The 13,563-nt window shown below is 41.9% G+C and overlaps 1 protein-coding gene across 1 annotated transcript in view; it reads left to right on the top strand.

The window, feature by feature from the left end:
- The window catches only part of LOC131422509 (acyl-coenzyme A synthetase ACSM5, mitochondrial-like), a 29,883-nt gene extending 18,947 nt beyond the window's left edge, over positions 1–10,936 (top strand). Inside the window, 4 exon segments of the mRNA XM_058569820.1 lie at positions 7,737–7,864; positions 7,950–8,049; positions 9,904–10,035; positions 10,427–10,936. Of these exon segments, the coding sequence (XP_058425803.1) occupies positions 7,737–7,864; positions 7,950–8,049; positions 9,904–10,035; positions 10,427–10,510 (444 nt within the window). The 3' untranslated portion in view covers positions 10,511–10,936.
- The last annotated feature ends 2,627 nt before the right edge of the window (positions 10,937–13,563 follow it).

The raw sequence follows: 13,563 nt of genomic DNA, 5'->3' as shown, positions 1-13,563 counted from the left end.
GCTCTGGCTATTCGGGGTCTTTTGTTGTTCCATATAAATTTTAGGATTCTTTGTTCTGTTTCCGTGAAGAATGTCTTTGAGATTTGATTGGGATTGCATTGATTCTGTAGATTGCTTTAGGTAATATGGACATTTTAATCGTGTTTATTCTTCCAATCCATGAGCATAAAATATTTTTCCATTTCTTTATGTCTTCTTTTATTTCTCTCAATAATGTTTTATAGTTTTCAGTGTATAGGTCTTTCACTGCCTTGGTTAAATTTATTCCTAGATATTTTATTCTTTTTGTTGCTATTGTAAATGGGATTGTATTCTTGACTTCTCTTTCTGCTAGTTCATTATTAGTGTATAGAAATGCAACTGATTTTTGTAAGTTGATTTTGTACCCTGAAATTTTGCTGTAGTTATTGATTATTTCTAATAGTTTTCTGGTGGAATTTTAGGGTTTTCTATATACAGAATCATGTGGTCCACAAACAGTGAGAGTTTTACTTCTTCCTTTCCAATTTGGATATCTGTTATTTCTTTTTCTTACCTAATTGCTCCAGCTCAAACCTCCAGTACTATGTTGAATGGGAATGGTGACAGTGGACACCCTTGTCTTGTTTCTGTTCTCAGAAGGATGGCTTTCAGTTTTTCACCCTTAAGTATAACGTTGGCTGTGGGTTTTTCATATATGGCCTTTATTATGCTGAAGTACTTTCCTTCTTTACCCATTTTATTGATATTTTTTGTCATAAATGAATGTTGGATCTTGTCAAATGTTTTCTCTGCATCTATTGAGATTATCATGTGATTTTTGTTCCTCATTTTGTTAATGTGGTGTATCACATTGATTTATTTGCAGATGTTGAACCATCCCTGTGTCCCTGGTATGAATTCCACTTGATTATGGTGTATGATCCTTTAAATGTATTGCAGTATTCAATTTGCTAATATTTTGTTGAGGATTTTGTATCTATGTTCATCAGCAATATTGGCCTTTAATTTTCCTTCTTTGTGTTGTCCTTGTCTGGTTTTGGTGTGAGGATGATGTTGGCCTCAAAGAATGAGCTAGGAAGTGTTTTATCTTCTTCAGTTTTTTGGAATAGCTTGAGAGGGTTAGGTATTAAATCTTCTTTGAATGTTTGGTAGAATTTTCCTGAGAAGCCATCTGGTCCTGGACTTTTATTTTTTGGGAGGTTTTTGATTACTGTTTCAATCTCTTTACTTGTGATTGGTCTATTCAGATTCTCTGTTTCTTCTTGGTTCAGTTTTGGGAGGTTGTATGAGTCTAAGAATTTATCCATTTCTTCTAGATTATTCAATTTGTTGGCATATAGCTTTTCATAGTATTCTCTTATAATCCTTTGTATTTCTGTGGTATCCATTGTAATTTCTCCTCTTTTATTTTTAATTTCATTCATTTGAGACTTCTCTCTTTTTTGGTTAGTGAGTCTGGCTAAGCGTTTGTCAATTTTGTCTATGTTCTCAAAGAACCAGCTCTTAGTTTCATTGATTCTTTCTATTGTTTTTTTTTTTTTTTTTTTTAGTCTCTATTTCATTTATTTCTGCTCTAATTTTTATTATTTCTCTCCTTCTGCTGACTTTGGGCTTTGTTTGTTCTTCTTTTTCTAGTTCTGTTAGGTGTAGTTTAAGATTGTTATTTGAGATTTTTCTTGTTTGTTGTGGTAGGCATGTATTGCTATAAATTTCCCTCTTAGTACTGCTTTTGCTGCATCCCATAAGAGTTGGTATGTTGTATTTTCATTTTCCTTTTTCTCCAGGTATTTTTTAAAATTTCTCCTTTGATTTCTTCATTGATCCGACAGTTGTTCAGCAGCATCTTGTTTAATCTCCACATATTTGTGACTTTCCCAGGTTTTTTTCTTGTAGTTTATGTCTAGTTTCATAGGATTGTGCTCAGAAAAGATGCTTGATATGATTTCAATCTTTTTAAATTTGTTGAGGCTTGCCTTGTTTCCCAACATATGGCCTATCTTTGAGAATGTTCCATGTGCACTTGAGAAGAATGTATATTCTACTGTTTTTGGATGGAATGTTCTATACGTATCTATTAAGTCCATCTAGTCTAGTGTTTCATTTAAGGCCACTGTTTCTTTGTTGACTTTCTGTCTGAATGATCTATCCATTGATGTAAGTGGGGTGTTGAGGTCTCCTACTATTATTGTGTTGCTGTCACTTTCTCCTGTTAGGTCTGTTAATAGCTGCTTTATATACCTTGGTGCTCCTGTGTTAGGTGCATATATATTCATAAGTGATATGTCCTCTTGGTGGAATGCTCCATTTATCATTATATACTGCCCCTCTTTGTCTCTCATTGTCATTTTTATCTTGAAGTCTGCTTTGTCTGATATAACTACATTTGTTTTCTTTTGGTTGCTGTTTACTTGGAGTATCATCTTCCATCCCTTCATGCTGAGTCTGTATTTGACATTAGAGTTGAGATGTGTCTCCTGGAGGCAGAATATTATTGGATCTTTCTTTTTAATCCATCCGGCCACTCTGTGTCCTTTGGAGAATTTGAGCCGTTTACATTTAGAGTGATTATTGATATATGAGGGCTTAATAGTGCCATTTTATTTCTTGTTTTCTGGTTGTTCTACATTTCCATTGTTTCTTTTCCCTGGTATTCCTGACCTCCATTTCAGTTTGTTTGTTTTCTGTGATAGTTTTCTCAGTTTTTTCTTTATTTATGATTTGCGGCTATGCTCTGATTTTTTGTTTGGTGGTTACCATGAGGTTTGTATAAAAGATCTTGTAGATGACATAGTCTATTTTCTGATAGCCCCTTATCTTGATTAGCCTAAGCAGGTTCCATCACTTTCCTCTTCCTCCCATGAGTATTGTTGTCATAAATAAGTCTTTTTTGTGTTGTGAGTTTGTGATTAAATTGTTTATAGTTATTTTTGATGCTTTCCTTCCCTTTATCTTTTATGTTATAAGTAAGTGTTTGCTAACCTGTTCTGATAGAAAGCTGAAATTTTCTGATTTGGCTGTCTATTTATCTCCTTGCTCAAAGCTTTGTCAACCTTCGCCTTTTTCTTTCAGGTGGCAGGCCTTCCTTCCTCATTTCTTGTAAGGCAGGTCTAGTGGCAATGAACTCCCTCAGCTTTTGTTTATCTGGGAAAGCTTTTATTTTTCCAACATATCTGAAGGATAGTTTCACTGGATAGTGTATTCTTGGCTGAAAGTTTTTGTCTTTCAGTATTTTGAATATTATATCATTCCATTCTATCCTAGCCTATAAGGTTTCTTGTGACAAATCTGTTGAAAGCCTGATAGTGGTTCCTTAGTAGGTTATTTTCTTCTGCCTGGCTGCCCTTAGTATTTTTTCTTTGTCATTGGTTTTTGCCAATTTTAATATTATATGCCTTGGACAAGGTCTTTTTGCATTGATATAATTAGGAGTTCTATTGGCTTCAGGTATTTGTAAGTCCATTTGCTTCCCCAGGTGTGGGAAGTTCTCATATATTATTTCTTTGAACAAGCTTTCTGCTTCTTTCTCCCTCTCTTCTCCCTCTGGAATACTTATAATTCTTATGTTGCTTTTCCTAATTGAGTCAAATATTTCTTGAAGAATTTCTTCCTTTTTTAAAAATCTTAGTTCTCTCTCCTTCTCCACCTGAAGCACTTCTATATTTCTATCTTTAGTTGTGTTTTTCATATCCAGAATTTCTGTATAGTTTTTAAAGAGTTTCAATCTCTTTGGTCAAGTATTCCTTCTGCTCATTAATTTTATTCCTGAGCTCATTAAACTGTCATTCTGAGTTTTCTTGTAACTCATTGAGTTTCTTTATGACAACTATTTTGAGTTTTCTGTCATTTAGATTGTAATCTTCTGTAACTTCAGGATTGGTTTCTGGAGACTTGTCATTTTCCTTTGGCTGTGAAGTGTTACTGTAGTTCTTCATGGTGTTTGAAGAATTAATCCTCTGCCAGCACATTTGTGATAGTATCAGGTCACAGATTCCACCTGCCACCACTGGGGGGTGGGGCAGGACCTGTGTTTTCTGATCCCACCTCATCTGCTGGTAGTTGTGCTGGTAGAGCCACTCTGCATTTGTGAAGGTTGGCCATAGCTGCTCAGCAGGTTGTGCTCATGTGGGCAGGGCCTCAGCATTCAGTGAGCAGGTTGCACGCATGCAGGCAGGGCCTCTGTGCTAGCAGGCCCATTGCTCTTGTGCAGGCAATGCTGCTGCACTCGGCAGGGGACTGGCCAAGCTGCTTTGCTAGGTGAGAGGGGCACTTTCTTTCATTCAGGCTGGCACTGTGCTTGCAGGTGGTTCGGCTGAGCTGCTGCACTTGGTGGATGGGACAGCTTCGCAGGGGCTGAGTTGCCATTGCTCACTGGGGAGTGTTCCCACCTGCTGGGCTGATTCTGTAGGTGGGTGCTTCTGCAGGCTGGACTAGCACTCCCAAAACGTTCATGTGCGTGGGATGGGTTGCCCCTGCCTCCACTTACAGTCCTGCTGGTTGCTGTCTGAGGATCCACGACCTGGATAGCTGCTGCCAGGGAAAAGGAGGGGTCCACTCACATAGTTCCAGTGCTTCCTGGGGATCCAGTCCACCCACTCTCAGATGTACAGCATGGATCTCTCTGGCATCCTGTTGTGCTGTGTAGGGAATCCTCCGTTGGTTGATGAATGTCTGTTTAGTTATAACTTAGAGGGGACAGACAAAGAGAACAACTCACTCTGCCATAATGTTGACGTCAATCTCCTAGGGCTCTGTACTATAAACTTTTTAAAATTCAGTGATGTCATCAGTCTTTTTTTTTCTTTTTGGTGAGGAAGATTGGCCCTGAGCTAATAACTGTGCCAATCCTCCTCCACTTTGCATATGGAATGCTGCCATAGTATGGCTTGATAAGTGATGTGTAGGTCTACACCCAGGATCTGAACCTGCAAACCCCAGGCTGCCAAAGCAGAGCATGCAAACTCAACCACTACACCACCAGGCTGGCCCCTGTCATGAGTCTTTTTTGTGGCACTAAGTGTTTTGGGAAAATTTCATTTCCTATGGAAGCTTAATGTTTCTCCAATTTTTAGTGAATGTGATAATTATGCTTTATGTAGCACATTCCCTCCTGTGGCTGTTGGATCTGCCAGGGGTGCTTTGAATCCATTACCCTGTGCCCAGCCTCACAACATGTGCCATTACCCTGAGAAAGTTAATGTCTCCATCCATGGTCTTCTCTAGAATGCTGCTTTTATGTAAAGGCAAAGGATGGCCTGCCCAAAAAGCCCCTTCACAAATTACTCTCACCAAGATGTCTTTTTTCCCCCAAAAGTTCTTTTTTATTTATAATTATAAATGTCATATACATGTATTGTGTGAATAAATCACCATTTATTTATCCATTCTCCCATATATGGTCACTTGGCTTGTTTTCAGTGATTTGCTAGAAAACTGTTCTGCTGTGAGCACATTTGTCCATGCCTCTGGTACACAGATGCTCAAGTTGCTCTTTGGAATATATCTAGCTGTGGAATTGTTATGTCATGGGATGTGGGGATGTTCAACTTTACAAGAAAGTGTTTAATTTTGCTAAAGTGGTTGTACCAATTTACATTCCCACAAGAATCCTAAGGGTGAGTCACCATGGTCTCTGGACACTTGTGATCCCATTCACTGCAAATAGGAGTGTAACAGCTTAGCCCTTTTGATAAAGTAATTTTGATAAAGTAACTTGATATCCAGGGCTATGAAACTGGTCATACCCTTTGGCTTAGGAATTCCATCTTTGGGAATAACTACAAAGAAAAGAACTGAAAACGCAGGAAAATATTTGGCACACAAAGATGTTCACTGCAGCATTGTTTATAACCGAAAAATGGAGGAAAAACTCAAAATTTAAGAAATGGTTCAGTCATGTGTAGTAGATTGACAGTCTAGTAGGTGTAAAGTGTTAACTCATGGTATTCTTTCCATTTCCTTGGTTACTAGTGAAGTTGAATGTCTCTTCATAAGTTCAGTAGCCATTTGTATTTCCTCTTTTTGAAATGCCTGTTCGTGCCTTTGCCAACTTTTGTTGAGTTGTTTGTCTTTTCTAATTGATGCATAAGAGTTCTTTAGTATATTCTTGATACTGATCCCTTTTTTGTTGTATCAGTTGCAAACATCTTTTCCCAGCTTGTAGCTTTTCTTTTCACTTTGTTTAAGGTGTTTTTGTTGAACAGAAGTTTTCATTTTCACATAGTCAAATCAATAAGTTTTTTCTTCTATGGTTGGTGCTTTAAGTATCTTATTTATTAGGTCATTTTCTATGCTGGGGTAGGAAATATATATTCATTTACATTTTCTTCCAATAGTTTTAAAGTTTTGCTTTTGACATTTAAGTTTGTAACCATTTGTTGTTGGTTTATGTATGGTATGAGGTAGGGATCTATTTTATTTTTTCCACGTGGATAGCCAATTTGTTGAACAACTCTCCTTTCCCCAGTGATCTGTCATGTTGACTTGGTCAGATATAAAAGTTTGATATATCCATAGATAGATAAGTTTGGGCACTTTCTTCTACTTAGTTGTTACTTGTTTTATCTGTGCTGGTACCAGAGAGACTTGTCCACAAACCGTTCTCATAAGACTTGACATCTAGTAGAGCACGTCTCTCCTTCTTACTCAACTTCTTGGAGATGTTTTACCTAATCTTGGCCCTCTGCTCTGTTATATACATTTAGAGTCAACTTGTGAAGTTCCAGGCAAAATGTTTGTTAGCATTTTAATTGGAGTTGTACTAAGTCTATAGATCAATTTGGGAAAAATTGACATCTTTATGATATTAAGTCTTCCCGTTTTTCCATTTATTTGTATCTTCTCTAATGTTCTGTAGAGTTTTAAGTTTTCTGTGTACATTTCTTACAGATTTTGTGATGGATTTGTTTTTCAGTGTTGATAGCTTAGCTTTTTTCTTTTTTCTCAGAATGCATTTTTTAAATTGAGGTATAATTTACATACAATAAAATACACCAATGTTAAATGTACAGGTCAATGACTTTTGACAAATGTGTACACCTGTGTAGCCACCGCCACGGTCAAGATATAGAACATTTTTATCACCTCTAAAAGTTCTTTGTAGCCCCTTGCAGCCAATCCCCAAGCCACAGGCAATTGTTAAATTATTTGCTGTCACTATAGAGTAACTTTGCCTTTTTGTTTTTTAAAAAAGAACTTCATATAAATGGAATCATCAAGTATTACATTGTGTGTGTCTGGTATCTTTTACTTAGCATAGTGTTTTTGAGATTCATCCATATCATTGCATATATCAGTGATTTATTTCTTTTTCTTGCTGAGTAATATCTTTTTCTTTAAAATTTTGAGAGTCAGAGTTTGATTTTTTTTTCTCTTTCCTCTACCCTTGATTTTTGCCAGGCCCTCACTTTCTACCTTCAGTGATTCCTGAGCACAGAGTATCAGTGTGATTTTTTTATCCTAAATACTAAGCCTGTGCCCTCCCTCCTGCATTCAACTATGCTTCCCAGGACCCCTCTAAGGATGGTGTGGGTGGCTGTCCTTAATCATTTCCTGACAGCTTCCTTCCAACTAAAAGAGAGAAACCCCACAAATTCACGGCCCCTTGTCCAGTGGGAAATTCTGGCCAGCTTGGGCTTTGGGGACTGCTGGATTTCCTGTTGAGGGGCCCCCAGGCTCCTACATGGGGCCACTTGGGCTGTAGCTGGTCTGAATGGCTGTGCCCCGATGTCCCTTCATGGGCTTTCTTCGTCTTTCAGGACAATCCTGAGAAAACGGCTGCATCAGAACGAGGGGACTTTTACGTCACGGGGGACCGAGCCCACAGGGACAAGGATGGCTACTTTTGGTTCATGGGAAGAAACAACGATGTGATCAATTCCGCAAGGTCAAGCTGTCTGCTCTTTTCTTCTCCCTTCGAAGCTTCATGGGTGAGGGGAGGTCATATGGAAGAGTTTGCTTTCCTCTTCCAGCTACCGGATCGGGCCCGTTGAGGTGGAAAGTGCCCTTGCCGAGCACCCAGCTGTCCTGGAGTCTGCTGTGGTCAGCAGCCCAGACCCCGTCAGAGGAGAGGTAACCAGTCCAGCCAAGAACATTGCCCCCTGATTCTCTGCCTATTAGCACCCAGCAGAATAATCTGGAAGGCCCAGATTCCCCCCTATCTTTCTGCCCTCCAGGCACCATAGAGTCTGAAATGCCGCCATCAGACACACATTCCTTTTGGTTGAGCATTGCCCTCATGTCTTTAGAGCTATAAATACTTTCTAGAGGGACACCAGGGGAAGACACCAACACTTTGGTGACAATTAGAGACAGAACTGGGTCCAAAAAAGGCTGACTGTTGGGTGGGAGATGGTAGCGGTAGGTGCAGGCTTTGTCATCTGTCCTGTCCCATAGAAAGTCTTTTTCCATTTGCAGATGAGGACATAGCAAGTGCCCCAGACATAGTGGCTGGTGGCTCTAACCTGGGGGGAACAGCTAACTCGAGGGACGACAGAATAAGTATCTGCAGTGACCTTGATCTATCAGAAAGATGGGCCAAATTCAATAAGCTAGCCTTTCTCAGGAGAAATGCCAATTCCTTCCCAGGGTCCCAAAGAAACAGATAGAATGGGAGAAATAAGTCCATAGGCAGACCTATGTGCTTTTCACTGGCTGTAAATCCAATGTAACCCTGAAGTTTTATGTAGTTGCTTTATGAAAGTTGGTGCAACATCAAGCTACGTTCTCAGAAGCACTGGGGCCAGAGGAGTGATGCTCAGTCTGGGCCCTGGACTGCTCACAGCTGCATCGTCTGGGATTCTTGTTTAAGATGCAGATTTCTAGACCTCAAGTCAGACTTGCTGAATCCGAGTGACTGGCATGCAGCCCAAGGAATCTTCATTTTGACCAGAAGCCCCCAGCCAACTGATTCTGATGCCCACTAAAATTTGAGGCCACTAATGTAGAATGAGGGAGGTGAGAATCCCATCTGTATGCTGGAGAAATGACACCTGGAAAAGTATGCCTAGTTCTGCATGCTGCAAATTAGCTGGGGCTGTGACAAATTGCTGTGTGCTCACAGAAAATCCATGTAAACCGTTCAGAACAGAGCCTGGCATGTAGAAAGTGCTCAGTAAATGTTTGGTAGTTTTAGAAAACATAAGAGAAAGCCCTTCCTAAAAGCCAGATCTGTCTGAACATGAAATGGTGGTGAGATGCTCACCTTTGGAAGTATGCAAGGACAGTGAACCACCGCTTAACAGGATGTGTTGACAGAGTTGTATGCTGGTATGAACAAGCAACCTCCTGGCCTTTGGACTCTTCTGTTCTTACCAGAAACCACGTTTTATTGTGCCTGAGTTTGGGACTCTTCCTCCTCCTTGGCAGGAAGCAGCCTGCAAGAAAGACGTGGGCAGAGAGAGCCAAGGTGCAGCATGTCCCTCAGGATGCCTGGAATAGAGGTCGTGCAGCAAAATGTTTGCTGATTGCAGACGCTCACACATGCAGTCTCAGAAAGAGCCCCCTCCCCTTGAAAGTGGTCTGCACTGTTCCCCGACCCTGTGTCTCCAAACCTACGCCTAGTTACCTTCCTAGTCAGGAAAACCTGGACGTAACGGCACTTAAGGAGTTTGTGAAGCTTCTCTCTTCAAAGTATTTGCATCCTAAGAGAAGCACGTTGGCTCCTAAGGGTGTCACTTCAGGTATGGGGACTAGTTTGGGAAATAGGTAGGGGTCTGATATCATTCCACAAAAGCCAATGCTCCTGAGAGTTGGTCCTGGAAAGGCAAGCAACAGAAAAAGTTGGTGTTGTCCATTTCACTGGCTGAGCCCAAGGAATTGTAGAACTTGCTTCTTTTGCTGGTAAATGTGAGTGCTTATTCACAGGTTAGGTTAGGGAGAAAAGAGTTGTTACACAAGGCCTGATTGGTTTTTTTTCTCTGGCAGGTAGTAAAGGCGTTTATAGTCCTTTCTCCAGCCTACTCCTCTCACAGTCCAGAGGAACTAACCCGGGAGCTCCAGGAGCACGTGAAAAGGGTGACTGCTCCGTACAAGTACCCCAGGAGGTAAACATCGGGGGTTCTAGGACATGATGAGCTGGGGGCTCAGGAGGGCACACGCTACCTGGGCTCCCCCTCCGGGCTCGGCGCTGGGGAGATGAAGGCACAAACAGGCCCAGCAGCTGCTTCAGCCTTTTCTCCCTGTCTGTTCACGGGGCCTCCCCAAAGCACATTCTGTTCCTCCTCTAAGAAGTGACTGTAAATCAGATTCAGGGCGTGGTGCTGAAACACTGTGGGAAAGACCACGTGCTCCAGGCTCTGACTGTTTTGACTGTTGCCATTTGGATAAAACCATGACTCATGGAGGCTTTCTGACGAAGTGACCGATGGTAATGACTGTTTTCGAGACAAAAGTCTTTCTGGCAAATGATGATTTAAAAGTGTTTTTGTTTTTGTTTTATGGTCACTAGGTGGCCTTTGTTTCAGAACTGCCGAAGACGGTGTCTGGAAAGATCCAAAGGAATAAACTGAGAAGCCAAGAGTGGAGGAGATGAGAAACAACCCCAGAAAGGCCCCACAGGCCTCTGAAGGTTCTAAGGGGAATTGGTGGGATCACTGGTTAGTCCTCACTTGGAGCATCATTCCTTCAACCCTGTGACATCAAAGGCTCTCGGCTTCCAAATGGACATCTCCAGAATCACTGGATGACTCTGGAAGAGAAGAACATCACTGACCCAGAGCGCATGGCCCCTGCCCAGCCTAGCAGATGTTTGGTGGCTCGACTTCCCCCTCTGTCTGGAGGCGTCTTCAGCAGCTGCCCACTGGTCTTACTTCCTAAGAGCTTGCAGCTGGCCCTCCGAGAGACAGGTCACCACAACGTCAGAATGCTTGTGATCTCATTCACTGCCAGTGGGAGTGCAACAACTTGACCCTTTTGATACAGCCATTTGATAATCATACCCAGGGCCATAAAAAAATGGTCACAGCCTTTAGTTCAGAAATTCCATCTTTGGGAATCACTACAAAAGGAAGGATTCAAAAGATGTTTACTGTAGCATTGTTTAAAACCATGAAAAAAGAGGAAAAAATTCTAAGTCCAAATAATAGAGTAATGATCAACTAAATTGCAGTAAGTTAACTCAATAACATATTATGTGGCCATTAAAAATATGCCTTGGGGAAAACTTGAGCTATCTTAGTTTTAAATCAGAATAAAAATAACATATGAATACTGGAGAGTCACAGCTGTCACAGCTTTGAAAGATAAAAGAAAAACTGTAGATGGAAAAACGATGGGGAGGAAATACACTAAAACGTTAATAGTAATTTTCCTGGGTATTGAAAATAATGGGTGACGGTTTTTTCCTTTCCTCTACATTCCTCTATTTTCCAAGTTTTCTCAGTATAACTGAGTATGTATAACTATTTTAATGAAAAAATTATTTTAAAGAAACAATCCCCCCAAATCACACTCTGCTTCATGTCTGGTTCTTCCTCCACATCCTAAGTCATTGTCCCCAAATGTGAGTGTCGTATGTCTTACTCAGGAAGGACACGAGGACCTGAAGCCAAGTCCCAGGCCCAGAAACAGAAAGGATGACTCTGGGCAGCTGAGACCAGCCAGGCGGAGGAGAAGCAGATGGAAACTCAGAGTGAACCCAGTGCTGCTTACCCGACCCCCAGCACCTCCACTCACGCACCAATCGTGATTTATTGAGCACCTACTCAGTGCTGGACTCTGGGAATATGATGATAAGCAACAGCCAACCCAGTCCCTCCCTGTATCAGCCAGCTCCGGCTGCCAACCAGAGTCCCACAGACTGGGGGGCTTTAACAGCAGGGATTTATTTCCTCAGTTCTGGAGGCTGGACGTCCAAGATCAAGGTGTTGACAGGGTTGGTTTCATTCTGAGGCCTCTCTCCTTGGTTTGTAGACGGCTGTCTCCTCCTGTGTCTTCACATGGCCTGTTCTCCGTGCGTGTCTGTGTCCTCATCTCCTCTTATAAGAACACCAGTCGCATTGGGTTAGGGCCCACCCTAACGACCTCATTTAACTTACTCACCTCTTTGCAGGCCCCGTCTCTGCATACAGCCACATTCTGCACTACTGGGGGTTAGGGCTTCAGCATATGAATTTGGGGGGACACAGTTCAGCTCATGACACTAGCCTTGTAGAGTTTACTGTCTAGTGGAGAGCTTGATATTATTCATCAAAGAATAATGCGAATAATGACCAAGTGTGATAAATGCTATGAAAGAAACACTACAGTTAAAACATATTTGGGGGCTGATCGAGACTGGGGGGACCCAGGGTATCAGGAGAGGCTTCCATAAGGAGGTCCCCCCTGAGCTGGGGTTGAAGGAAAGGTGCCAGTAAACCAAGAGACTGGGGCTGAGCTTTCTGAACAAAGGATACCCACGTGCAAAGGCCCTGAGGTGGGCAAGGCAGGTCAGTGTTTCTAAGAACAGCTCACGCTTGGCGCCAGCTATGTCCAGGCACAGCTCTAAATGTCACCTCTCAGCCATCCTGTTGGACAGGTACTAATAACATCCTCTTTTTACAGATGGAACAGAGAGGTTAAGCAGTTTGCTGAAGTTCACACAGCTAGTATCTCACAGAGATAGAATTCAAACCCAGGGGGCCCAGCCCAGTGTCCACACATGCTTCGCCTTTCACAACTGATTCGCGATGGCCTGGTTTTGCAATTTTGTCTTTCTCCAATGAGTGCCAGGGAAATGACAGAGAAATAACTCCTTTAAGGTTTCCTAGCCGTTAAAAAGAAAAAATCGTGTCAAAGTGATTTACTTATTCTTTTTTTTTTACGATAAATCTGACATGTAACATAGTGTAAGTTTAAGGTGTACAGTGTGTTACTTTGATACATTATATGCTGTAATATGGTTGTAGTGATATTTATCACATTACATCATTATGGCACAATATTGTTGTCTATATTCATTATACTGTGCATTAGATCTCTAGGGCTTATTTGCTACTTGTTACAAGTTAGTACCCTTAAACGCCATCACTCTTATCCCCCCACCCCCAGGTAGCTACCATTTTACTCTCTGTTTATTACAGGTTTAACTTTTTTCGATTTCACACATAAGTAATATCATACAGTACTTGTCTTTCTCTTGTTCTTTATGCCATTTTTGTTGTTGTTGTTGTTAGGAAGACTGGCCCTGAGCTAACATCCATGCCCATCTTCCTCCACTTTAAATGGGACGCCGCCACAGCATGGCTTGACAAGCGGTGCGTTGGTGCACACCAGGGATCCGAACTGGCAACCCTGGGCCCCCGCAGCAGAGCGCGAGCACTGAACCGCTTGCGCCACCCGGCGCCCCTATGCCATTTGTTTTTACGGCATTCTTGGGCCGGGCAAATTCTCTTCATTTTAAAGGTGGAAATTCAGAAAGGTGATTTGCCCAGGCCCAACAGCAGGGGGCGCCAGAGGCCAGGAAAACAGGCAGGTCTGACTCCACATCACTAGTGCTCTTGGGCTGGGGCTTGTCCTCGTGACATGGGGCGCTGCTGGGATTCCTAATGAGCCCCCAGAATGTCAGCTCCCTGAAAGCCGTGGCTTGGGTGGAAACGACGCCTGGGG

Source organism: Diceros bicornis, chromosome 26, assembly GCF_020826845.1.
Source record: "Diceros bicornis minor isolate mBicDic1 chromosome 26, mDicBic1.mat.cur, whole genome shotgun sequence".
Taxonomy (NCBI): domain Eukaryota; kingdom Metazoa; phylum Chordata; class Mammalia; order Perissodactyla; family Rhinocerotidae; genus Diceros; species Diceros bicornis.
The sequence above is the reverse complement of the archived record's forward strand: the minus strand, read 5'-3'. Positions and strand labels throughout refer to the sequence as shown.